Below are 27,550 nucleotides of genomic sequence, written 5' to 3' on the forward strand. Positions count from 1 at the left end.
ATTTTTCACACCATTTATTCACTGTTTCACTTGTTATCAATCATTTGCAAAATTAATATATATTTTGTAAATTTTTCGTGAAAATATCGTTGGAAAATGTGAAAACAATCTCTTCTCTTAAATATTTCTGACGCACTTTTTGTATCTCTTTGGTTGATGCCTGGAAACTGCTTCACTTGAACACTTGAACATACTTGAACGACTGGTGGAACTGCGCATACGTCAGAAGTCGCTGAAGGCTCACCCTCTGTCTCTATTTCAGCATGCCTATCAGAGTGGAAAATCCTGCGAGTCGGCACTGCAAAACCTTGTTGCTAGGGTAGAGCTGGCCATCGACAGGAGGGACTACGCTATGGGTATCTTTTTAGACATAGAGGAGGCGTTTGATAATGCCACTTTTGATAGTATGTGTAACTCTGCTAGTAGGCACGGCGTAGACCGGGTGCTAGTAAATTGGATTCGTTCGATGCTGGCTCAAAGAATCGTTTCGGTGCGAGCAGAGGAAGATCTGCTGGTGTCATCTGGGGTTAACAGAGGCTGCCCCAAGGCGGTGTGCTGTCTCCATTACTCTGGTGCATGGTAATCGATCCTCTACTCACCACCTTAAACGATTCGGGAGTCTACGCACAAGCATATGCGGACGATGTTGCTTGTTTGGTAACAGGCTCTTCGCTTATGAACATCTGCAGGAAAGTGCAGAAAACTCTGGATCGGATTGACACTTGGTGCTGTGCGAACGGGCTGTCGGCAAATCCCGCCAAGACTGGTATTGTCCTCTTTACCAGAAGGAGGAAGCTTGATGGACTCGTTCTGCCAAAGCTAAAAGGAGTCACAATCTAGCTATCCAAGGAAATTAAATATCTTGGAGTAATCCTCGATAGTAAGCTCCTATGGAAATCACACGTTGAAACAAAGGCATCCAAAGCGCTGACAGCTTTCTGGCAGTGCAAAGGCGTCTTTGGGAAAACGTGGGGTCTCTCTCCTAGCAAGGTCCTATGGATCTACACGGCTATGATAAGACCCATTATCACCTATGCATCAGTGGTCTGGATGAGCAGACTTTCCCTAGTGGGAGTCAGGAGGACCTTATCGAGACTACAACGCACTGTGGCCATCTGTTGCACCGGAGCTTTTCCGACTACTTCAGGCCCGGCACTAGATGCTCTGATTGGTTTACCACCACTTGATGCTTTCATCCGAGGAGAGGCCTTGAAGGCCATCTGCAGACTGAAACACAGTGGGAACTGGTACGGCCCTTGCCCGGCATTGGAACACAGAGAAGGCATGGACATCGATCCAACGATTCTCTCCATCCCCTTGACTCCATGTCATCAAGGGTCGTACTTGAAAAGAGATACAGTGTAGTGCTACCAGAGGCTCAGTTGTGGAGAGACTCAGAAAATGAGCCCGGCAAACACTGTTTTCGCATTTTTACGGATGGCTCCAGGACCGGCTCTGTGTGGACTATACGGCGGGTGGGGTAACACTTCCCAGCCAAGCGTTCCAAGGTATTTTTTGACAGGTTGAGCAACATGCGGCCGAGCGTTGTCATGTTGCAAAATAACCTTGTCGTGCCTTTTTACCGTTTCCGGCCGTTTTTCTTTCAATGCCCGGCTTAAACGCATCAATTGCAGTCGGTAACGATCCCCCGTGATTGTTTCGCCCGGTTGGAGCAGCTCAAAATATACGACGCCGACCTGATCCCACCAAATGCAGAGCATGATTTTCTTGCGGTGAATATTCTGCTTGGCCGTCGACGTTGATGCGTGGCCGGGCAAACCCCATGATTTTTTGCGTTTTGGGTTATCGTAGTGGATCCATTTTTCGTCGCCAGTCACCACCCGATGCAAAAAACCCTTCCGATTTTGTCGCTCGATCAGCAATTCGCACGTAAAAAATCGCCGTTCGACGTCGCGCAGCTTCAACTCGTACGGGACGCAATGTCCTTGCTTTTGGATCATTCCCATCGCTTTTAGACGCTTGCAAACGGTTGATTTATCAACGCCCAATGATTCAGCAAGCTCTTTTTGGGTTTGGCACGAGTCCTCGTTTACCAATTCCCCCAATTCCGCGTCCTCGAACTTTTTGGGCTGGCCAAGACGCTCCTTGTCTTCGGTGTGAAAATCACCACTTTTGAATCGTCGAAACCAGTACTCACATGTTGAAATCGACGGAGTATGGTCTGGGTAGGCCTCCTGCAGCAATTCACGGGCTTGGGCTGTATTTTTTTTCAAATTGAAGCAGAAAAGCAAAGCTTCCCGCAAATTGCGTTTCGACGGCACGAAAGTTGACATACTCGGAGTACGAAAACACTGCGTTGTTTATACTTCAGCGAAATGACAGATACTGATAAACAAAGCCTAGGGATGAGGCTTTGTCATGAATATATATTCAGTATTGCCAACGCGATAAAGTGATAAATAGCACCATCTGTGTGTCACCTTTAAAACTAATTCAACCTCCTATACTACCCACAAGCGAGCTTGGCAGGCTGAGAGAGGCTGCAGATGGACAAAACTGATGTTACCGGTCATGTCCGATCGAGTGTCGCAATCCATTCTGTCATTAAGCAGAGGGGAGTGCAGACGGCTGGTTGGACTGATGACGGGCCACTTTCTGTGGGCAAAGAACATGGAAAGGTTGGGCATCTCAGACAGTGTACTCTGCCCAGCTTGTGAAGAGGAGGATGAGGCGGCGGACCACTTCCTGTGTGTCTGCCCCGCCTTCGCTCGAATCAGGTTTGAGGTCTTTGGCACTGATGTGTTAAGAAGCGACCATCTTGGCTCCTTGGCACCACAAGATCTACTCAGATTTCTTCGGAGATCGGGCAGATTTAAAGAAAATTAAAAGGGAATGCAAGTGTAGTACAATGGACTCAATTAATGTCTCAGTGCTGCACTTGCTAGTTGTCCCGACAAAAAAAAAAAAAAAAAAAACACTTTACCAAATAAAACACTTTCTTGTTAGTTTTAACACTTACTTTCACTATGCACTATTACTGATAACCTTTGGTAATCTTCTAAGAAAACGGCCTTGCTTAAATACTTTTTTAGCGACGACCTGTTCAGGTTCGTTTAGCTAATGGTTTTGCTTCGGTTATCCCGGTGGGTGTAAAGAAGAAGTATTTAAGCAAAGTGTTAAGTTAGTCACAGCAGCATTGTGTTACGATTAATTATTGCAGGCGGTCAGCTACAGCTGTGCCTGCTAATTTGTATGTTTCTATTCTATGCGAATGCAGGCGTGCAGCCACTGCTGTATGAATATATGTTTATGTATGTATGTTTGCATTCCATTGAAATGTATGTAATGGAATGAAAATTTAGGCATAAATACTGCTGCGTTAACTTGTACATATGTGAGTAAAATGTACGCTCCATGCAACCGTTTACAATAACAACCACACGCGTAAAAAGAACGCTGCCTCGTGTATACCGTGTGTTGACGAAGAAGTAAAGGAGATTTTAACCAAACATATTTACAAACCTTCTCCACATGTGTCTCTTCAATGTGGCAAAGTTTGGTTAAAATCGGTTGAGCCATTCTCCGTAAAGTTCATCACAACGCGAAAAACGGCTGAATTTTTATATATATAGATGTGATTGAATATACCATTTTAACTGGTTGTGGTACATAAGACTACAATCTCTTAACCTAAAGGCGAGTTCCCAAGTGGTATATATTTGGAGTCCTTAGTTACACAGCGAAAAGAAAAGTCCTCTTTTCATTAGCATTTATCAACAACTTACAATGGATACTCATGTGGTTCAAACACATCCTAGGGTATCCAGGTCCACGTTTTGATCTATATCTCGAGACCCTAGTTACGGAGGGGCATTAAAAATACTCTATACTATAGCAATCATCAACACCTCCCATTTGCTACCCATATTGTACAAACACATCTTAGGGTTACCCGGGTCCACGTTTTGGCCTATATCTCGAGACCCTAGTCACGGAACGGTATGAAAAATACTCTATACTATAGAAATCATCAACAGCTTCCATTTGCTACCCATATTGTACAAACACATCCTAGGGTTACCCGGGTCCACGTTTTGGCCTATTTCTGGAGACCCTGGTATCCGATTCTTAAAATTTCAAAACACAAACAAAGTCTAAAAGTTTGGTTAAAATCGGTTGAGCCATTCTCCGTAAAGTTCATCACAACGCGAAAAACGGCTGAATTTTTATATATATAGATTGTGTCTGTCAGTAAAGTTCTCTCTGGGCAAGTGGGCGTATTATAACCGTCCTAATGTATGATATATCGCCGATAAGACAGCTCTTCGATTTCTCAAACTAAAAGTTCAGCGAAAAAATTCGTGCATTTGCGTTTGCAAAGCCACAAAGCGTGGAGCTATTGGCTGAGATAGTTTTATGTCTCCTAGGTGAGTTTGGGTATTAGCTGGGAATGGATGCAAGGAGTGCAACACTAAATAGACTCACTTAGCCGTACATCCTTTGCTGAGCATTTGGACAACTTAGAGTTTTACGCCGTGTTCGAATGGGTGATAGTTTTTTATGAGGAGCTTTTTCATGATAGAAATATACTCGGATCACTATTGGAAAAAAAAAAAAATTTTCTAGTACGCATATATCCATTCAGCAGCTCATTCGTATATATATATAGGCGCTTAAACCTTTTATCGGGAGTTGGCTGAGCTAATCCTTCTATTTGCGATGTGTGTCTTGATGTTGTTCCACAGATGGAGGTACCTACAGTTTTAAGCCGACTCTTAACGGCAAACGTTAAAAAAAGAATTTTTTATGTCACTTAATCTTCATGCCCGGGGTAACCAACCCATGTGCTTCCGAATGGTAGTCACGTACCAACCCTTTTAGCTACGATGGCCGCCAGATACTTGTTAATTTGTGGCTGAGTTTAGACAAATTGTAAATTATGCAAAATGGTAAGCTCTCTTCATCATAGAAGCTTGTCGTATCTGCGTTAGTTCTACAGTTCTACTTACGCCGAAGTGGCAAACTAGAGCCTTTATTGGGTTCTTGCCTGTTATTGTTAGATATAAAGCTCAAGAAGTGATTGACTGTGACATCGTGACTGTCACCTCATCGGACGTATTTCATCAAACTCGAAGCTAGATCGGAAGGATCGTCAAATAGAATATTTTTAAGTTATCTAATGCAGCTAAGGGGTAAGGTGCGGTGCACAAGACAGGGCTAGTTTATTGGGGCGACAACCCTTGGTCGGAAAAAACCCGAGTCATTCCGGTAACGTAGAAACAGCTTAGTCTACTGTAAGCTCTGGAGTGGTGCGGTACTTTAACCAAATCTTTAACAGAGCTTCAGGCGTTCGCCAAAGAATATTTTAAAAATATTGAATAAACTTCACTTAGCGTTACAGGTACCTCTTATCAACTCTCCGAGCTCTCTACGTCAACAAGGAATATTTGCAACTCGCCGAGAAAGAGACATCGCTGATACGGACCTGCACATTTAAATTGACGAATCAAGCACTAACCCCGGAAGGCTGATGTCGAAACTATCCACATCCTGCAGTCAAAGTATACATTTTCTTAATAGCTACATGCGTTCTGGAAATCTGTATCAATTGACGCCAGTTAGGCGGGGTGTTGCATAAATCAAAATTAAGCGATTTTTCAACAAAATTACGAACTATATAATAACAAGTATTTGGAATTTTTACACAATATTAAATATCCCAGCGTATCCGTAATTGCATACATCTGCTCTAACCTAAGTGTAGTGCATATGAAAATTGCTCATGCTGCGCAAACCTCTGAGCAGCCAGCAGCAGAATTTCATGAATTTCAATTCGTTTGCGGCTTAGTGCAACAACAACGTCAACATCACAAATAGTTAAGTGTACAGGTAACCTATCCGTCACCGAAGTCTCCGACGTGTCTAAAGAGCGACCAAATAACCAAGCGGCCAACCGAAATAACGAGCCATGGGTCCGCCCATTTGCCGCTGTGGCCATTTAAACCTGTTTCGATTTTTAATAACTGGGGACAGGGTTTTTAAAAAAGAAAAAAATAGATTTATTAAAAGGCAACAACGTCATTGGAAAAAAACGAAATCGCAGCAATTTGTTAATTATACACAGCTTTGCTCCAAATTTGACGCTACAATACTTGTACGAGTAGCAACCACAAAAGTCATAAAAAGTTAACAGGAAAAATGAAAATTGGCAAATTAAGTTCATCCATAAAAATTACCAAAAATAAAAACATTACTTTTTATTACATTTCTTAGGTTTGTATGTATGTATGGCATAACAATAAAAATTAAACAATTTATCGAATAATTAATATAAAAATCACATTTGTATGTACATATGTGTGTATTATTTGTGGGCAGTAATTACAAATGTTTTCACAAATACTTATTGAGTCTACTCATTACAAGTTGGCCTGTAGAAATTCGTAAGCATACTCGAAGACCAAAAGCATGATGGCACCACCGGGACCCAAGCGCATCACCTTCGGCACGAGTCCCTTGTAGAGTGCACGGAAGCCCTCCTCTCTGTACACAATGCCAATGGAACGGAAAGTGCCCTTGTACTTGATGCTGCCCACTTGTGGCTGGGGACCCTGTATGCGCGATTTCGCCACATCGAATGGTATGTTTACGAAGCAGGCCAGCGTGCCGGATGTGAAGCCGATCAGCACTTTGCGGAAGAATTCGTGCGTGCTGTCCTCGAAGGCGGGCACATAATTCCTGACGCTGTGGTAGAAACCGAAATAGACCATGTTGAAGACACCGTTGCGGCCCATTGTCGCGGTAACGCCTTTGTTGAGGCCACGAAAGCCTAAACCATCCGTTTGTACGATGCGACGCGCCACCGACCAAGTACTGGCAGCCTCCATCATTTTCGTGCGATCGGCTTGTTGAGCCACTTTAACCACCTCGAAGGGATTGACGGCAATAGCTTCAATAAGACCGGCTGTAAGACCAGCAAGCGAGAATGTCTGTTGGAGAGACATGGAGAGGTGATGAAAATAAGGCACACAATTTGATATAATTTTTAAATAAAACTAAACAAGAAAGTGACGATGTTCATGGAGCTCATTTTATTACTCTTGATTATTTTTTGTTTAATTTTTTAGTTATGTGAAAATACACTCACCAGTGGTGTAGGCGCTGATGCTCCAAAGAGGAATAGCGGCTTCGTTTGTTCGAAACAGACAAATTTAATGGCGCGCTTCGGTGTCTCGGCTATAACAGGCGGCAGTATACCCTTCCAGAAAGAGAAAAGACCTTCTTGACGGTACATTTTGGCAAAGCAGTCGAAAACGCCATTGTAGTGGGTCTACAAAGAGAATAGAAAACGAGAGCTATATTAAATAAAATAAATACTTTTATTTAACGATAAATGAAGTACTGTTAGCGTCAAAAGAAAGCTTACATCCCAATTGACAAATTCTGATCATTTATTCTTCTTTTATTTCTTTTTTACAGAAATATAGTTTATAAAGGGTCTTTCACAAGACGCGTCTACAATTTGCTTTAAAATAAAACATGTACAAATTTAGGTTCTCTCAGGTCTCACTATTTTTGTTCAAAATACAACTCTTAACATTTTAAGTTGAAAAAGTATATAACTTAAATGTCCATCAAGAGCGGATTACGGATAAAATCCGTCAAATCGTCGATTCATGAATGCCTAATTGTTAATAACGTCGAGATATCCATGTTGAAGGTTGTTTAGCAACTATTTGCGCTACAGCAGAAATATTCTTAACAGAACGTCCACTTTTTGAATTGTCGACTCCTTCGGACGATTATTTTCTCTAAAAATAATCACGTATTTTGCGATTTGTTGCTCTTAAAGATCGGCCATTTTCATAGTAAGTTCCAATAATTTTAACGGGTTGCTCTATCGCGAAAAATTGTACATCTGGCTACTTGACAAATGTCAAAGACGACATCAGAAAAAGGTACCTTCTAGGATTTATTCACTACTGACATCTAGGCGCCCTTTACTACAACAAAGCCCATAGCACGCAAAGTTTCAAACTTTGTACAAAATTTGTAAAAATTTGGCGCCTTTACTTTAAACATTTTAGTCACAATTTTTAGATAAATTCAGGTTAAACTGCATAACCATATGGGCCATTAAATTTTGATATAACGAAGTGCAAGTTTCTAGTGGTTCAGAATTCTCGTTGATTTTCGAAAATATTTTCGCTGAGGAATTGCGCAGTTTCTGCCACATAAAAAAATATCGCGTGTTATTACTATTTTGTTGTTGCTAATTTTATTCAATTTGAAGACAAAGTAAACAACTGCATTAGTTAGTATCCATATATTTATCACAAACCAGGCCTCTGACTTTTCCATAATTTTTTTTAATACCCAATTTTTTTATTATTATGTGACGTTTACACCAACGTTGTAATTATGTGACATTTATTCAATTAGAAGGCAAAGTAAAGAGTTGAATATATGTATTAGCTTACGTCCCTCCTCCCCTTTCCCTATATTTTAATTTTATACACGATCGTTGTTATTATCTCATAATATTAAGTGATGTTCACACCGTCTTATTCTTATTGTATGAATCGAGGAAAACGTAAACAACTGAATTAGTTAGCACGAAATCACACATCCAACTGGAAATAAATCACTTTCAAATGTACTTCGTTGGGCTGCCCTCATTTCGCTTGTATTGCAACAATCAAGAACGCACAGCAAACCATCGACATGGGCCAATCCTCTTTAGAAATGTAAATAAAGACATACATATATACATATATAGTTGAAAATAGAAAAAAATTTGTTTTGCATATGGACGAGTGTGCATCGGAAGTATCACCACTTTCGATTGAAAAATATTTTTAGACCAGTGAGAAGACATACACTATAAATAAACACATAGTACATACTATATGAGATATTCATTAAGCAAAATTTATTGCGATGAATAATGGCGACGAAGCATTAATTAATGAAAAAAAACCAAGTGCATGATTTCAAAAAGTAAATAAAAGAACACTTTTTGAAAATATTTCCAAAAACGAAAAAAGACGTATGGCTATGTGACGAATACCTCCTACAATTTCACCACTCTACGGCAGTATTATAGGCAGAACAGTAGCATATATGACAAATTTCTTCTCGGTAAAAAAAATTGAGCTCAAAAATTAAATTTGGAATGAGCCCGAACTTCGAAATACTGGCGTGCTTGTCTCCAAGATCGACTGTGATGCCGGCCATACTAATATTTTACGCCAGCAAGAATGTTCCCCCTCAGAACTTTGTCTCTGGTTGTCCTCAAGGACTTTCTAGGCGAATTTGAGAAGAAATAGACAGAGAAGAGAAGAGAAAAGATATCAAACACTTCTTAACCTTACCAGACATGCGACTTGACTAGTCAGAGATTGGTCACTGCAGAGTAAGGTCATAGACACATTTTGATTTATGAGAGCTCTGCTTACGGAGAAAAATTAAAACAACAGAACAGATTTGAGTTCCTGTAAACCTCTTACTAACTCCGGTCTTTAGGTCTAAGGATCGGCTTACCTGCAAACACATTACAAAAAAGGAAAATTCTTGCCAATAATGAGTCAAAATCTTCAACTAAGTAACGTTGAGTCACAATATATCCACATTGACCACCATGACTAAGACCAGACTAGATTCAACCACTAATGTCAAACTAATCCAATCTAATACATAGAACACATCGCATGCCTGCCTCAAACCTGATCGTACATTTAATATCGACAATTTGCCTACAAATTACTTGCCGTCTTCGTTGAGCACATTCGTAATTAGCCAAAACACAAAAGCACAGAGAAAGAGGAAATGTAAGAGAGCGGCATGTAATGGCATTTGTTAATGAATGGGATAATCTCTAAGATGTCATGGGATTATTTATACGCGATTTTTCATGTCCCAGTGACACGAAGAGTAAATAGCGTTTAACCCGTCACTTACATGAGTGAAAATGCAGCCATGAATAATAAAGATATAATAACGATAATAAATATATTATTGTGCATATGTATGTGTACTTATTTGATCCTGCTGGCACTTCAATGAAATTATTTTCTTTCGAACGAATTAGTGAATGATCTTAATCATACTACGATTACGCTTAAGATTAAATCTTAAGCATGTACAATCTGGATAATGGGCCAAAATAGTATAATTTTTTTTTTGTTTCAATCAGAAGAAAATTGCGTGATATTTGCCGAGACCCCCCCCCCCCCCCCCCCTCTCTCCAACGTAAGATTAGATGAGATTTGACTCGACCCCCTTCCCCCTTAAACATCTCACGTAATTTATGGACGCCCCCTTAGGAGAATCCCGAAAGTCAGACTGAGACTCCCTTCTAAAGCAGCAGGATTCACAGAGGTGGCGGTTCAGCCCCGCTTGCAGAATACAGGAAATCAGACGGGATTACCACGTCAAAGCGCAAACGTGCAAAGTCGCGAGATCTTTTTGTCCAAGACTAGATCGAGCGAAGTTCTAAGGCTAACAAAGCCACAGCTCTCGAATTTGTTGGGTATCCTTACCGGGCACAGTTCGTTGGTTGTCCATGCGGTGAGACTTGGTATTGTTTCAAGTCCTTTCTTTAAAAGCTGTCTGGGGGATGAGGTGGAATCATCTCAGCACCTTCTCCTCAATTGTCCTGCTTTCATCGGGCTAAGATTCAGACATCTTGGCTGCCGCTTTATGCGGATATAAGAGGCTTAAATATCACACACCTGGCGAATTTCAGCTTGAAGTGGTTAACGCACTTGTAATTGGTCACCGATTGTCCATCATCTTCGTCTAATACAAAGGTTCCTCTTCCTTTTTCTCCCTTCGGTTCTTCTCCCTCTTTCTTGACCGATTTTTTTAATCGATTTTTGAGTTTTTGCATATTTTGTTCCGTAGTTTTGAGTCAAAATTTCAAGCAAATCAGAGGAAAACTGAAGGAGTTGTAGAAGTTTGACTGTAAGAATTTAACAAGGGCAACTTGGTACTAGTCAGGCTTTAGGCTCATTTGGCCGATATTTTTATTGTCAAATGAGAAGAAACGTCAAATTCAAGAGCATCGTTCCAAAAGCAATTGGCAAATTTTGGTAAGTAAAAGTAAATAAATTAATATATAAGTACATATATGTATGTATGTATATTGACACAAAAATATAAAGAGAAGATCTAATTACACTCTTTGCGAAGACATTCCGCTTAAAAATGCCATATCTTCGGAGTATAACTCAAGCACTTCACTTGTAAACGAACTATGAGTTTTCGCTCAATTTTAAATAGGTGTGAAAAAATGTTTCTGTCACTGTTGCGCGGTGTTTTCGCGGCGTGAACTGAGTGCTACAATATTTTGCCGTGAGATACATATGGAATCTCATGCATATTTCACGGCAATGCAATTTGTATGGATTTTTACTGTCATTTCACATGAAACGAGAACTTAGTACTATGCTTATTTTGGTATTTACAATAAAAAAAGACAATCATTTTTTATCAGCAAAAAGTTAATATTTTTGAAGCGAGAACCTCCATTCCCGCTTGTCGTCTCCTAATCATTTAATTTCGTATTCTAATGCATTACTAATCCATTATTTTTACTTACATTCATACATACATACATACAAAGCTTAGTAGAAAAGTGAGAGAAGAGACAAAATTCGAGCAAAATATCCAAGTATTTTTTGTTTTGTTTATTAAATCGCACGCGTGTCGAGTTCTAAGTGGGCTGGCTGGAGGTTCGCAGTGAAAAGGGGAGCGACTGAGGCAGCAAATTGTCGAAATCATGGTTAGCGTTACAAAAGCATTCACATGCAATTGTACATATGTTTGTGTGAATATTTTTTTCAATATATTTTTAGCATTTTTATTGAAGCATTTTGACTATTGCGCCTTGTTTGCGTTGCGTTGGCTCGTTGAAGCTTCTGATAGCAAACATGCGAATACTCGTTGAACTGATAACGAAATAATAAATGCATATCTGTATGTAAATATTTTTTAACTAGCGGACCCTCTGCCTGCTTCGCTAGGCATATCAAAATTAAGAATGAATAATGGACACTCGATTTAAATTCACTCTATGTGTATTTATTCTTTTTTTAGAATATAAAATTAATGTTAATTTTAAACTTAAACTAACGCAAAGCCTTTTCGTAAACTACATTTTTTGTTTTGCCCTGAGTTGTGGTATAAATAAACAGAACTGATGGTTTTCCTACACGTGAACATGATACATATAATTGTCCGTGGGAGAAGCATGGACATTCTAAGTCAATTCCGCATAATTCTAGCGATTGTCCTTGTGCTTTGTTTATTGTGTTTATTTTAATCTATCTTGCTCATTACGTTGTATACGTTCTTCAGGTGAATGGCCTGAACGTGATCTGGCTATACGTTCCCTTTGATTTTGGTTTTGAATTTCTCGCTCTTCTTGTGATTGATTTTGCCTTTCATTTGATCTATTTTGCGTTCTACGCGACCGACGGCCGATATCATTTATTCGCATTTGAATTTAATCAAAAAAACATGAAAAACTCACAATGTGCATTACAATCGCTAACAACAACAACGAAACCACCGTTTTTTTATTTTCACTGATTATTAAAATTTTACGCACAATATATTTTATTTTTATACATTTTTTCCCAAAAAAAAAACAACAATGAAAAACGCACTTTAAAATTGTTGACCACTCATCAAATGGTTTTGATTCAGTATATCCAGTAAACAAACTGTGGTGAAAGTCCTTTATAAGGACCAAGTTTATAGTGGTGAAGTTTTAGGTACAACACAATTTTCTGTACGCAAGGTTGCTCTTGGGCAAAAATAAAGTAATCTTTAGAAATCATAAAAAAAAAGTTGCAAATTTTAGATTAATTTCTTAAAGAAAAACTAATACATGCATTTACTTGAATAAGTAAACACCAAAAGTATACTAAAATGACTATTTAATGCGTTGTTTGATACAAATTTATATTATTGCTCAAAACCCTCTGCGCGCTGTCGCTGTCTTTTTGTTTCTGTATCGCATCGCGGTGAATTCACGTTTTTCAGAAAGTTGGCAACAGAAGAAAGTTGAAGAAAGTACATATTTTGCTCATATTGGTTATTTTAGTTGTTAAATGAAAATGTGTTTCAGCAATTTTTTAATGTTGCAACTATTCTTTGGCTTTGAAACCGCTTACACTCACAAAATAATCCAACTCTTTTAAACACACATACAAATATTATATAATTATTTATTTTGGTTTTTCCACTCGTCAAAGCAGAACATAAGGTTGCATTATTTAATTATTACCTAATACAAACTTGTTCTCTTTTAACAATGATAATATTACTATGTGAAATATGCATTTTTGTACTATATCCTGAGCATTTGTCTTCAGTGCTATACCTTTATCTCGTAAACGTACGTTTGCCCATATAAAATTGACTACCTAAATGCATGAAAAAAGTGTTAGCATAACTTTTTCGAGTATATATACATACATACAGGAGGATTTATTTTTTACATTTTGCTCGTCGGCTTTGAACTTCGAAAAATACAGTCTTATGGTTATTAATGGAATCAAATATATTTAACGAATTTTTACTTTATCTAAATCATAAAACGTTCAAATGAAGCTCAAAATATTTTTCCAGTTTAAAAAAAAGCAATGTGCTTTGATGCCGTGTCACGCATGCATAAAAGGGAAACAAAAGAGAGAACAACTATTGCGTTACGAATAATACAGTCCCATACGTCACTCGACATCGAAGCAATGTTATTCATGTCTGTGTATATTCTATTCATTCGCGTGTATTTTCATTCCGTATACCTAATGTCCGTATAAGGGAAACACGCAAATATTGCATTTTTCACACTTACACAACGCACGCATACTTTTACCGATTTCTTTAAAACTTCACATAAACCATCTATGGACCAATACCAATGATCTGTGAAAGTTTGATTGAAATCGGTGAATGCGTTTAGGCGTGAATCGGCGACTAACGAACACAAAAAAACGTCTCCATTTTTATATATAAGACTAGCAAACCCGGCCCCCTTCGCTGGGCACACTAAAATAGAATAGATATGGTTTAGAACAGAAAATATATGGTTTTCATATTATTTATTTCTTTATTCTTTATTCAAGCGCTTTGTTTTTGAGTAAATATAAAATATAAATTGAAAATCAGGAAAAAGGAAGATTGTTTTTAAATTTCAAATCAACGCATATGAATAAACAATCGTCTTTTTTCCTGATCATCCATGCATTTTTCGTTTCAATTTATATGTTTTATTAAGCATTGGAGCTTTTTTAACCATTATCCATTTATATTTTTCAAAAAAAAAAAAAAAAAACGAAAAAAATTGTTTTTACCACGAACACATAATTTCATTCGGATTTCACATTAAATTCTCAAATTTCGTAAGAAATTATTCACTGTTCCAAAATCCACTCCAAAAAAATTCACAAACAATTTTTACATGTTGCACTTACGTTTTTTCCTTATGGCATCCAAATCAGAAAGAAATATTGACACATTGTAACTCACACTGTCAATTTGACAGTTCAGTTCCGCCCCAAGCGTTAAAAAAGTAAGCAACATTATGGCTGGTTCAAAAGAACGCTGTACCCGTTGCCACTGCTCCGAATTACAACCAAACTTTACGAAACCCATTTTCAATACTTACTTAACAATGTGTGTAAGTTTGGTTTAATTCGGTACAAAGACACGGCGGGTCCACGTTTTGGCATATATTTCGAGACCCTAGTCATCAATAGGTATGAAAATTACCCCGTATTAAAGCACTTATCAACAGCTTTCGTTTGATACCCATATTGTACATACACAACCAAAGGTTATCCGGGTCCACGTTTTGACCTATATCTCGAGACCCCAGTCACGGAGCGGCATGAAAAATACTCTGTACTAAAGCATTCACCAACAGCTTCAATTTGATATCCATATTGTACAAACACATTCTAGGGTCCACGTTTTGGTCTCTATCTCGAGACCCTAGTCACGGAGCGGATGGAAATACTCTGAACTAAAGCATTCACCAACAGCTTCCATTTGATACCCATATTGTACATACACGTCCGAAGGTTACCCGGGTCCACGTTTTGACCTATATCTCGAGCCCTATCCACCAATAGGTATCCAAACTATACGGAAACCATCTTCAATACCTCCTTAACAATGTGTGTAAGTTTGGTTTAATTCGGTGCAAAGACACGGCGGGTCCACGTTTTGGCATATATTTCCAGACCCTAGTCATCAATAGGTATGAAAATTACCCCGTATTAAAGCACTTATCAACAGATTTCATTTGATACCCATATTGTACATACACAACCAAAGGTTACCCGGGTCCACGTTTTGACCTATATCTCGAGACCCCAGTCACGGAGCGGCATGAAAAATACTCTGTACTAAAGCATTCACCAACAGCTTCAATTTGATACCCATATTGTACATACACATCCGAAGGTTACCCGGGTCCACGTTTTGACCTATATCTCGAGCCCTATCCACCAATAGGTATCCAAACTATACGGAAACCATCTTCAATACCTTCTTAACAATGTGTGTAAGTTTGGTTTAAGTCGGTGCAGACACGCCCGGTTAGCGAACACACACAAAAAGTTGACTTTATTTTATATATAAGATTTTTTTCAGTTTGTGTCCTAAAAATCCAAATATCTTAAGGAACCCTATTTTTTTCCAAAATAAAATGTAATCCGTGTTACTCGTGGATAATGTAGTTTTCGAATGGTGAAAGAATTTTTAAAATCGGTCCAGTAGTTTTTGAGCCTATTCGTTACAAACAAACAAACAAACAAAGTTTTCCTCTTTATAATATTAGTATAGATAAGCGCTCAACAAGTATTTTGAATGGAATCCACACGAGAGTGGCTGGCTAACTGCGCTGAATAAAAGTTTTTTGGAGTGGAATTTGCTAGATCAAAGAGCGAAAAAAGTTCTACCCCACTAATTGCGTTGTTCCGCTGGCAAATGTATAAATAAATAAAGCTACATACCCACATACGTAAATGTATCATACACATAATTTCAACAGCAGTCCCTTTCGCTTTTACCTATTGTTCGATTGATTATACATACACACATGTGTACATATCTCCCTGCATCTCCACTGATTTCTTATTGGTTACACCAAAATCGCTTAAATTTACAAAAAGGCTGTTTAATTGTTGGCTTTTATAAATATTCTTTTTAAATAATAATTAATAACTTCAAGCTTTTGACCTTGACATGCCCTTTGGCGAAAATGTATGCATTGGTTGATAAAAGCAAAACAAAAATGGAAAGTAGTCCATTACCAGCACACACACATACACACTGACAGGGCGATTGCTTTAACCAGCGTAAAGTTCAAATAATTGAATAAAATAATTCAACCTTTAATTAAACTTATTAGGAAATGCATTTTGAAAGGCGAAAACGTTTACAATTAATAGGGAACCTCCCCTCCGTCTTGAGCAGTCGATTGTTAATGAAGAAAAATATTTACAAATTTTCATGATCTACACAAATATGTAATAGGCAAATAATTTACAACAAATATAGGTCGAATTTAATTTCATTTAAATTTAATTATTATCCGACCCAAAGCTTAGTACGAAAATCTTGACTGGTTGCTTACTCTGTAACTGGAATTTTATAGAACTGAACGAAGCAAAGTGAATATGTTATATGGAAAATTTCGATATCTCTATTCGAACTAAGGTTATTGACGTGATAACGTCTTATAATTCGATTTTACTGGCTGCACGCACGAAAAAATGTGTCGTTACCTTACTCATTAGTGTTACCTTACTCATTTGTCGTTACCTTGCTCATTGCCGTTACCGTGAATGAACTGCAAGCGAATTTGTTAATAATACCTGTTGTTTTAATGTTATTATTATTTTTTGGCGTGATAACGTCTTAAAATTCTATGTAGCCGGCTGCACGCATCAAAAAATGCGTCGTTATCTTGCTCATGCGTCGTTACCTTGCTTGAACAGCATGTTATGTTATGTTATGTTATGTTATGTTATGTTATGTTATGTTATGTTATGTTATGTTATGTTATGTTATGTTAAAGTATATTATGTTATGTTAATGTTACCTCATTCTCTATATCCATACAAAATATCTATCAAACAAATAAAATTAAAATTTTTTTTTGAAAAATGCAACCATTCAATCAGTATTTTCTTATGACGTTATCACGTTAAACTATCGTCAGTAAACCGACTTTACAGACAACCTCTTTTTTATAAAAAATTTAGTATTTTTTTATAAAAATTGTTTTATTATTAACAATTAATTTTTCTTTTTATAAAAATAAAAATAAAATATGTAGGTAAAGGGTGTTTTTTTTAGAGGTTAGGTTTTCAAGATGAAATAAAACGTATATAATTTAATGTTATGGCCAAGAATTTAGCTTTATTATAAAGATAAGGGTTTGCCATTATGTTTTAAAAATGATTTCGGGCAAGTGGCCGCCGCGGCTGGCTCGAATAAATTCCAGCCGAGAGGCCCAATTTTCTACCACTTTTTGCAGCAATTGGGGCCATATGTCAGCAATAACGCGCCGAATATTCTCTTCCAAGACGTCAATCGTCTCGGGCTTATCTGCGTAGACAAGCGACTTCACATAGCCCCACAAGAAATAGTCCAGCGGTGTTATATCGCACGATCTTGGAGGCCACGCCACAGGTCCACGGCGCGAGATAATGCGCTCACCAAAAGTTTCCTTCAATAAATCGATTGTTGCGTTGGCTGTATGGCATGTAGCGCCGTCTTGTTGGAACCAAAGGTCGTCCACATCAACATCGTCCAATTCAGGCACGAAAAAGTCATTAATCATGGCTCTATAGCGCTCTCCATTGACTGTAACATTATGGCCGGCTTCATTTTTAAAGAAATATGGACCAATGATTCCCTCTGCCCATAGAGCACACCAAACAGTGACTTTTTGAGGATGTAACGGCGTCTCAGCAATGGCTTGTGGATTATGTTCACTCCAAATGCGACAATTTTGCTTATTGACATACCCATTCAACCAAAAGTGAGCTTCAGCGCTGAACAAAATTTTCTTCGATGCGTCGCGCGAACCGAACCATTATTTTCGTAATAAATTTGCACGATTTGCAAACGTTGTTCAGGTGTAAGTCTATTCATTATGAAATGGCAAACCAAACTGAGCATAAATCAAGTGACAGCTGTCACTAAGACCATCTACGAAAAAAGTAGTGCCAACTTGAAAACCTAACCTCTAAAAAAACACCCTTTATATAAAATACAAAATGAAAATATTTTTTTTAAAAATAAAAATAAAAATATATTTATAAAAAATAAATTAAAATAAAATAATAAATAATAAAATAAATAAAAACTAAAATTTTTATTTTAATTTATATTTTATTTTTTAATTGCAGGTTAATTTTTTAAGGAGACACAAGCGTATAAATTTTTTCAAACAAAAAATATTAAAAAAAAATTTTTCAATGCTTAAAAAATATTGTAAATATCCATATTAAGACTAAATACTTGAAAAATATAAGACTAACAATTTGATCTCCATTTTTCTTCTAATAGGCGAAAACTTGTATAATAAATAAAACGAAACGATCAATCAATTACAATTTTTACTCCAAAAAATCATATCAATATTAGTTTAAATGTGTACTATTTATGTGTCCATAGCTGTAGGTACCTAGATATGTACATTAGATTAAATTATATTTGATTTGAGGTTTGCACCTCGACCTCATGGTCTTTTGTGCCCTCTACTCATCACAGTACCTCATCCAAACTCAGTTTCTTGGGTTACATACATATATAGTATATGTATACACATACTTTTTAGGGAAAAATGTTTTAATATTTTCTTATAGGCAATTTGTCAAATTATTTTATAAAAAGTGTATTTATTTTTTTTATAAAAACTATTCTTAATGATTTTTTGGTTAAATTAAAATTAAAAATTTAACGATTTCTTTTATACAATTTTTTTACAAAACATTTTTATAAATTTATTTCGGTAGATTTTTTGATGAAAAAATGGTTTTAATGATTTTTAAAAGTGGTTTATTTTATAAAAAGCTGCGCACTTTTTGGTAAGATTTTTTTTTATTTACGAAATATTTTTATAAATTCCTCTGTGCATATTTGTACGTCCATAGCTTTTAAGGAAAACACATTTTTTGGTACTTCTTATAATTTATTTAATTATTTTATACAAATTTGTACATACATATGTATGTGTACATATATATTTTTTGTTTTCTGTTTTTATATATAATATATAGATAAAATATGCCACCGATAAGAATTTTCAGCTTATTTTGTACAATATTTCATTTTAATAACCTGAAAAACTTTTTAATTTGTTTTGATCGCAAATTGCCTCTAATTGTGTGTGGGATCGATAAGACATAACTTTTTCCACTTTAAAAATGAACACAAATGATAAAAAGAAACACACCACTATACAGACATGCCAAAACAACTGAGATCGCGCTTCTCCCCCTTTACTCCCTTTAACTAGCAAACCCAAAAAACCGGCTCGTCTGCCTTTCGCCTTATCAACCAACAAATAAGATTAAGCGAATTGGCTGAAAGTGCCACGCGGTGGCGTCATAAAAGTCTTATTACGTTTATACGTGCAAGCTTTCCGCCCACACACATACATACATATCTACATATTCGTACGTACGCAGCCAATTTGCTCTCTCTTTGACTTAAGCATTTGCTCATTGCTTTGTGCCCATTGTTGTTGCTATTGACGATTAAGGACAATGTCAATGCTGACAACAATGATGGACAGCTAAGTAGGAAGATAAAAATGCAAAGAAAATCGAATGCTGGGTGGAGAGTAAAGGAAAAGGGGTGTAAAAGTGCAAGTGGGAGGATATCGAGGCTATTCGATGTGGGTATTGAGGATTTATTTTTTTTTCTCTGAGGTGATTTATTTGTACATACATTCAAAGTTGTTACGGTGTACAAACTTTTCGTACAAATTGTCATAATTTCTATATTACTTTTGTAGACAAATTAATATTTTGAAATTCAACCACGACCACACCATTACATAAGACACCTTTCGGAGCACAAGCGTCAATATGATGATGGAAATATTTATCTTATCAGCAAAACTCTAGAAGTGAGCGTTTGCCTTAAATCTCTTAGAAAAGCCAACCAAATAAACAAATCACACCACTTAAATATGTATATATGTATGTATGTATTTAAATACAGTCATTAACTTTCATATGGACGTACACATAAATTTCAAACACACACACACAATCCTAGACTGCTTTACCTCCAATACTGACTTTCTTACACAGTCGATCTTCGCGCTCATTCTCTCTCCACACACTCGCTCTTTGGTATTTTACCCACCTCTCCGATCGCTTTGGTCGTATTCTGCAACTGCATGCGCGTCTTTACCACATCCAGTGGCTGCATAATGCAAACCTCCACAAAACCAGCCGATCCGCCAGCCATCACTTGCAAGGCGGCGCGTTTCAGCGCGGGAATCTCTTTCGGTGATGCTTGTTGGTGTTGTTGTACCAGCGCAGCGGGTGGCGCTGGCGACACCGCATTCGTGCCTATTGTTGATTGCTGCGTGGGCGCGTTCGACATTTTTCCTTTGTATTAAATTTGTAAACCTTTAATTGAACTAAATATTTTTCTAGTTAACTTAATTTTTCTAGTCTTATGTTGCCTTCTCTTGCACTGTGAACCGCGTGCGCAATTTCCTATTTTCTTTTTAGATTTTCGCACTCAATTAAATATTCAGAGGTCTACACCGTATACTTGCTGACGCGTCGAGCTCAACCGTAGAACTGCCGGCGGGTGATAGCTATTTTGCTGGCTGCCGCTACGTTAAATGGACGTGAATTGACATCATTTGGTGAGCGCGTGCAAAGAAAGTACATACGGAGAATTCCAATATGCCAAGCGTTTTAGGAGAATCTTCAACCATACACACATTCAAACGAGTGGCCAGAATTTACCGGCCGGCCTTGCGTCGCGCAGGGCAATATGAACCGCGCGCATTCAGCGGATGTTACAGAAATTACCGAGTACATATTTGTGTATTTACGATAACGGGGGTTTTTTATGTACTATATTTTCTGCCTTCAAACTGACATTTAATGTGTCTATATTTCGAGCGTGACTGCTTGCATCGTGACTTATCGGTCGCGCCAATTTTGTATAATTTTTTTCAGTAATCATAGACAAATGACTTTACATATCCAAAGTAATCATAGGCATGTATGTACTTTATTTGAAATGATTCGAACGACAAAAGTGCGCTCCCGAAAAATAATGAAAATGACGGCCACCACCCTAGTAAACTAAACAGCAATTATTTTACCCATTAAAAAATGTTTTTTTGCTTATATTAATTTATTTCGGGAATCAAAATACTTAAAACTATTATTTTCCGTAGAACTGAATTTTTTAAACATTTTTCAAAAAATTTTGTTCCATAACTCTCATTTCACTTACAATCTCAAAACCCAAAATTTACGTAATTAATAGTTAAAAATGGTATAATAGTTTGCCTGGGCAGCTGATTTGCAGATACGTCCGTTGAAAATTCTGTGGATCTAAAGAATAACCCGTTACTTAATAAGTACATGCCTATTGGAGAATTTACAGAATTTGGCGCAGCTGCGCAATACATAAATATTCTACTACTTACTTATTCGACTTTTTAGCTTTTGCTTCTGTTCCTCGTTATTCAATTTCTTAGGCTCTTGGTTTTGGAGCTAAAGTAGACGCATGAAAAGAAGCGGCGAGGGTTTCTGCCTCAAATTAAATTACTGCACTCTTTAAAGTGTTTGTGTTTGGCAAAGAATGTGCTCTTTTCGCTTGTAGTATAAAGAGAAAGCGTTTGTCCACCCCACCGGAACACACACATATTTACAAATATCAACACTTAATGGCAGAGTGCAAGAAGGCAAGAAGCAATTATTGTTACAGCAATAAAACAAAAACTAATCTGATAAGTTACCGATTCTCTCTGTAGATTTTACAAATCCGTATACACATACACACATATTTATATACGCACAAGAAGAACAGCTACGGTCTTTACACTGTGGGTCTTTAGTCGGCTAATACATACTGTGCCCAGCCATAGCCTGAATGATCTGAGCAAGATTATCATTGTAACTGTTTGTAATATTCATGCGCGCAGATCTTTGCCGCTTGAAATAAAAATTTAAATTGAATTGAACAATAATATGAAATGGAACATCTTCCCCATACCGCTCCCTTTGTTCGCATTACAAACATCATTTCATTTACTGCTGACTTTTATTACTACCGGGTAGTGAGTGCTCCTGTCAGTTTAAGATTTTCTTTATTTTAACTACATTGTCCTCATCGACTTTATCTTCCTGGTAGATGTATATGCGTCCATCAGCTGGTGTAGTCCAGTGGAAGTCTGAAGTGGTGCTATGTAACCGTTGAGACAACTGCCCCATCTTAAGAGGAGCTGGGTTTGGGTAAAGGTAGTGCTCCACTGTATTCCTGTATTTCATTATTTTTCCTTTTGCTCTTTTTCAAATAAGACATGAAGGACTACAACTTAACTCAAGATATAAAGAGACATGCAGTTATCGTCGCCATATGTGCAAATCACAGCGATTTAGATATCTTTAATTTTTTTAAGTGCGCTCGTTCATTCATTCGTAAGATTCGCTGTGAATTGAAAGCATCAAAACACCTTCTAAACAAAATGAAACACCCTGAAGCGCCTGAGCAAACCGAATTTATGACCGCCTAACTCTCCATAATTTAATCCCTTGTATTACTACGTATGGGGCCTAGTGGAACGTGAAACCATTGAGCATCCTCATAACACCATTCCTTCTCTGAAGACTGCAATTAATACTAAAGAATTTCTTGCTCGTCACTTGCTAAATTTTACTGTGGTGTTTTCGATAAACAAAGGCCCTAAAACGCGGTAAAACGACTATTTAAAACAGAAGCCTCAGATTCTGTGCACTTTTGTGGGTTTTAATATCGCTTACTAAACAATTTTTTTGATCAGATTTTTCCAATATTTCAATGTCTTGCATATATGTATTTCATCTTGTCGATTGCAACATTATTTTCATTAGTATTTTATTCTTTACATTTCAAGCAGTTACCTTAAAACACAAATTCGGTATGTCATCAGGAAGAAATAAACAATTTGATTTACTTAGAATGCACATCTGCATTGTGTAAAAACAGATATTTAAATAATAAAAATATACTATAGAAAATGTGTGAGTTTATGCACTCAAAATATTTTATGTGGCGCACTCCCGCCTCAATTGGCATACGTTGGTACGAACGCCTCGCCACGGGAGTGCGCCAATAGCAGCTTAAGCTACTAGTTTCTTTGTTGTTAATTTCTTCGCCTTTCACATTTGTTCTCATCATTTAAGTTTTTAGTAATAATTAATTTATTCTTTTGAGTTTCTCTTCCGCACTCTCTGCTTGATGTGTCACGGGTGTGCCGTAATTGCGCAACGGCTTACTCTTCCTCGATAATGTGCTGTTGCTGGTTTTGTTGGTCGTGGTGTTGCTGTTGTTGCTGATGTTGCTGCTTATGATGATGGTGCTGATTGCGTTGGTTGCGATTGCGCTGATTACGATTGTCGCGACGTTGGCCGCCCCAATTGCCACCCTGGTTGTTCTGGTTGCGGTTGTAGCCGCGATCACGATTGCCCATATTGCCTCGTTGGAAGAAATTACCCAGTTTCATATCGAAGACCTTCTCATTCACATCAACCAAATTGGTGACTTTATCAACGAATTGCATAGCGAGCGCTTGAAGGCGCGATGGCTCTGAACGGTGCATTACAACAGTTTCGGAGGGATCATCCAAACTGGCCATGAGCTCTTCATTAATAATCATTTTGCTGATGAGTGAATGCACCTTTTGTACAGGCAGTTCGTACATTTGAGCCAATGATGGAATACTCAGTGAGGTATACACGTTGGAGTAGGTGAAGAGATAAGTGCGTAGCGACTCTTCCTTGATGAATTTCACCAACATTTCACGCACGCGATCAGCTTCGTAGAAAAGATCCCACACTTTGGTATTCATTTTCTTGTTGACAATGAAGTTGGCACAAGCTTGCCAGTTGCCGCAACGCATGGCTTTGGCCGCAGCGACGACGTGCTCACGCATCGATTCAGGTGGGCCTACCAGTGATTGACGCTCGGAAGAACGTAATTGTTGATAGAACGTTTTGCTAGAAAAGTATATTCATTAGAAAAACTGTTGCAACTGATACATGAAAAATTAAATACCTAATCATGCGACGACGCGCATCGAACTCATGCGCAGCAATGTAGGGAATTTCCAGAAGCATAGCCGATACCAAATAGACGCATTCGAGGAGCTCCAAATTGATGTGCATGTGGAATGGCATTTGACGCTGCTTTTCGATCTTCTCCTGCTCGGCGGAGCGTTCATGTTGGCGCTGCGGCAGCAAACCTTGTGCCAACAATTCCTTAGGTTTGCCAGTTACCATCAAATCCACCAGACAGTGATGCGCGTCCTTGATGTTCTCCTGACGGAAAGCACATAGCCCCAAATTGGCCATCATGCGATTGTAGAGGATACGGGTTGAGGGATCGGCCGCATCGATGGTGTCTTGCAAATGCGACATGAGAACCAAATCACGTGCCTGGAACCAGTTGTCGTGCATGGCATGATGGTAGATGTGCGCCAGTATAGCGCGCGTACGTATACGATCAGTGTCGTCATTAGTGTAGATGAACTTACAGAGACGATCCATCACCTCAACTGAGGTGACAGTATTTGGTGGCAGCTCACCGCGTTTCTTCTTGAGTACTTCCGGATCGAACTTGTAATACAAGTGTTCGATTTTGCGCAAATAGACACGGCAGCGCTCCTTATTGCTGCCAACATGTTCGAAGTACTCAAGCACAGACTCGATGATACGCGTAACGGTAACTTCGTCCTTCAAACGTGACACGTAATCATTCGTGTGGGGATCACACTCCTTTAGGAGCTTGGTGAACTCATCATCCAGACGTTCAACGGCGGCTAGTGAACAACCGCGTATGGCATACGGGGGGTTGGTAAACTCTTCGTTTTCTTCTTGCACCTCTTCGCTCATACGGATTTCGTCATTAGCTAACAATATCTTCATCATACTTTGCATGACGTCAAGCAATTTGCTCCAGTGCTCCAATTTCATAGGTTCAGAGATTTTCTGGTTGTAGTCGAAAATGGCCGAGATAATGCTGAAGTGTATTTTCACTGCAACAGGATTACCCAACTGATGTTGTTCGGCAATATCACGCAGTTCAAACAAAAGCTCGATTTGCATGCGACGATCCGTACGTTTTTTGCCGCGTGCCGCCATAATCTCGGACAATTTCTGTAGCGTCAGGGGCACATCGATTTCGGCATCCTTGTCGAACATCTTCGGCTTCTCAACAGTGTGTGGGAACACAGTTTCCCATTCACCTTCTTCATCGGCATCTTCTTCAACACGCTTGCGACGCGATTTGGCCTCTTTAGCGCGTTTCTCCTTCTTGCGATCATCACGATCCTCCTTTTCTTCTTTATCTACAGTAGTGCGCTTCAAAAAACGTTCGCGCATGGTTTGATATTGGTTCTCATCATCCGACGATTCAGATTCCGACTCCGAATCAGTTCCCCAGTCAATGGAATCATCCGAATCATCATCCTGTTCAGCAGATTTAGACGGCACAGCCGCTTTAGCTGACTTTGGTTCAGATGGTTGCTTCAAGTCTCGAAAGACATCTTCTGAACCAATATCGTTCTTGTCCTGGTCGGAGTCATAGGCTTCCTCCTCTTCGACATCACTTTCTTGATCGGGTGCTTCACGGAAACGTGTCAAGTCCTCCTCAAAATCTTTAATGTACTTGCGCACTTTCTGACGCAATGTACCCAACGACTTCGAATTGTTCTTTGACAAGTTCTTACGTCCATCACGATCTTCCCACACCTCGTTGATGAAGTCTTCCAACTCAGCAAGACAACGAATGTAGAAGCGTGGCGTTACACCCTTCTCCTCCTTGGTAATAACCGGTAATGCCTTTGTATAAGCACGTGTCAAGTCTTCAAAACTTGACAAAATGCTTGACATATCCTTAATTTTTTTGTGATTGCGGATGCTCTTAATAATAGCGGTTAAATTTTCATAGCGCTTCTCCTTAGTGGAGCGTACAATACGCTTCACTTCCTCTTCATCGTCACTAAATTGCTGAAAATGTATAGTCAAATAAAAACATTTTCTCTTTTTTTAAATTCATATTTGCTCACAAAATTGGGCGCTTTGCTGTACGCTTGTACTGGAACCTCCTCATCACTGGATTCGGTCTCAGAATCGGAACCGGTCGCAAAAAAACGTGACATGTTTTGATTTTAGTAGTCCTCCGATAACCTGCTTTTTCGAAAAACAAGAAATTCAGATTAATATTCATTCAATATGACCAACTTATAATAAGTAACCAAAAATAATCATTATTCTGTGCAGTGTCTTGCTATTTGAGGTTAGATTTTATTGAATGCAATTGCGAATGGCCAACATGGCGCTGTCATTCTGCCACACCACACACGAAATGTACAACCCATTATTCACGAGACATTTTCCAAATTAATTACTTAACTCAAGTTACAATTTTTATTATAATTGGATGACACAAACTCTCTTCTGTGCAAAGAGCGAAATTGAACTCAATTTATTGCTAATAAATGAAGAAAACTTACAATTTAAACGGCGAAGCAGATTTTCACCGTAGATGAATATACCTAGGAGCTGTTTGAAAGACGTTGCCAACAGTGAATTGCGAACGTTTGGTGTGTAGACAAGGGTAAAAATGTATTTTATACATAATAATATGCTTCCACGCAAACACAATTTGGAAAACGAAGCTTAAGACAAATAAAACTATGTATTTATTAGCTATCAAAAAGCAGAAACATTGTAAGGCAAATTAATCGTGTCAGATTACGGGAACGTTGTAATGTGGCTTGCCGTGAGTTGGAATATTCATGACCATTAGTCTCCCTTCCTATTCAATATTGTCCGCCCAAGAAACATATAAGTCAGACTTTAAGCAATCAAAACAAGGCCAATTAATAAGTCCCACAAATAAAAAGTAGAATGCGAAGTCCACGTTTTTCGATCCCTCGCCTGAAGAAGCGACTGATATGATATGAATGCTGATGTGTTGGAAACGTTGGGATACTATTTCAAAAATTTCTCGAAATATATACACAATTGCATTGATCTTATAACAAGTTTTCCTATAGCTAGATTATCTTCTTTTTCGAGCTTAACTCTCAATTATGAAATAATCTTAGAAAATAAAAATATTTTGTTCAGTGCATCTCTGAGTTATCGATTATTTTTGCTATAAATGTAAGGAGAAGTGTCAAAGTAAAATCAAAATAAAATGACCGCCGTCAAAGAAAAGAGATTTGTGGACACACTTCTAATAAAATTTTTGTAAGATATTATTAATTATGCATTTATATTACAGATAAAAGCGTGTGTCCATAGACGCTTTGGCC

At 38.0% G+C, this 27,550-nt stretch overlaps 2 protein-coding genes across 3 annotated transcripts; both read right to left on the reverse strand.

The window, feature by feature from the left end:
* Positions 1-6,193: 6,193 nt before the first annotated feature.
* Positions 6,194-21,027, reverse strand: LOC129238835 (mitochondrial 2-oxodicarboxylate carrier). The gene is made up of 3 exons (XM_054874034.1): positions 20,365-21,027; positions 7,109-7,291; positions 6,194-6,950 (listed from the first exon to the last, which is right to left on the reverse strand). The coding sequence occupies exons 1-3, from the start codon at positions 20,605-20,607 to the stop codon at positions 6,381-6,383; spliced, it is 996 nt and encodes a 331-aa protein (XP_054730009.1). The 5' UTR covers positions 20,608-21,027; the 3' UTR covers positions 6,194-6,380.
* Positions 21,028-23,044: 2,017 nt separating this feature from the next.
* On the reverse strand, positions 23,045-26,851 carry LOC129237259 (eukaryotic translation initiation factor 3 subunit C). 2 transcript variants are annotated; one of them, XM_054871875.1, is made up of 4 exons: positions 26,744-26,851; positions 26,297-26,420; positions 24,286-26,237; positions 23,045-24,227 (listed from the first exon to the last, which is right to left on the reverse strand). In XM_054871875.1, the coding sequence occupies exons 2-4, from the start codon at positions 26,387-26,389 to the stop codon at positions 23,504-23,506; spliced, it is 2,769 nt and encodes a 922-aa protein (XP_054727850.1). In that variant the 5' UTR covers positions 26,390-26,420; positions 26,744-26,851; the 3' UTR covers positions 23,045-23,503. The 2 variants fall into 2 exon arrangements, with proteins under 2 accessions (XP_054727850.1, XP_054727851.1); XM_054871876.1 differs by having other exon boundaries at positions 26,297-26,417; positions 26,744-26,837.
* Between the last annotated feature and the right edge of the window lie 699 nt (positions 26,852-27,550).

The sequence above is a fragment of the Anastrepha obliqua genome, chromosome 2 (assembly GCF_027943255.1).
Source record: "Anastrepha obliqua isolate idAnaObli1 chromosome 2, idAnaObli1_1.0, whole genome shotgun sequence".
Taxonomy (NCBI): Eukaryota; Metazoa; Arthropoda; class Insecta; order Diptera; family Tephritidae; genus Anastrepha; species Anastrepha obliqua.

Bases quoted from the DNA above. Each gene is read 5' to 3' on its own strand.
- LOC129237259 (XM_054871875.1), bottom strand. From the start codon at position 26,389: ATGTCACGTTTTTTTGCGACCGGTTCCGATTCTGAGACCGAATCCAGT. The intron at 26,238-26,296 runs GTGAGCAAATAT...ATACATTTTCAG, and splicing joins ACAGCAAAGCGCCCAATTTT to CAATTTAGTGACGATGAAGA. The intron at 24,228-24,285 runs GTATTTAATTTT...ATACTTTTCTAG, and splicing joins GCGCGTCGTCGCATGATTAG to CAAAACGTTCTATCAACAAT.
- LOC129238835 (XM_054874034.1), bottom strand. From the start codon at position 20,607: ATGTCGAACGCGCCCACGCAGCAATCAACAATAGGCACGAATGCGGTG. The intron at 7,292-20,364 runs GTGGGTAAAATA...TTCTCTTTGTAG, and splicing joins CGACCAAAGCGATCGGAGAG to ACCCACTACAATGGCGTTTT. The intron at 6,951-7,108 runs GTGAGTGTATTT...TCTCTCCAACAG, and splicing joins CATCAGCGCCTACACCACTG to ACATTCTCGCTTGCTGGTCT.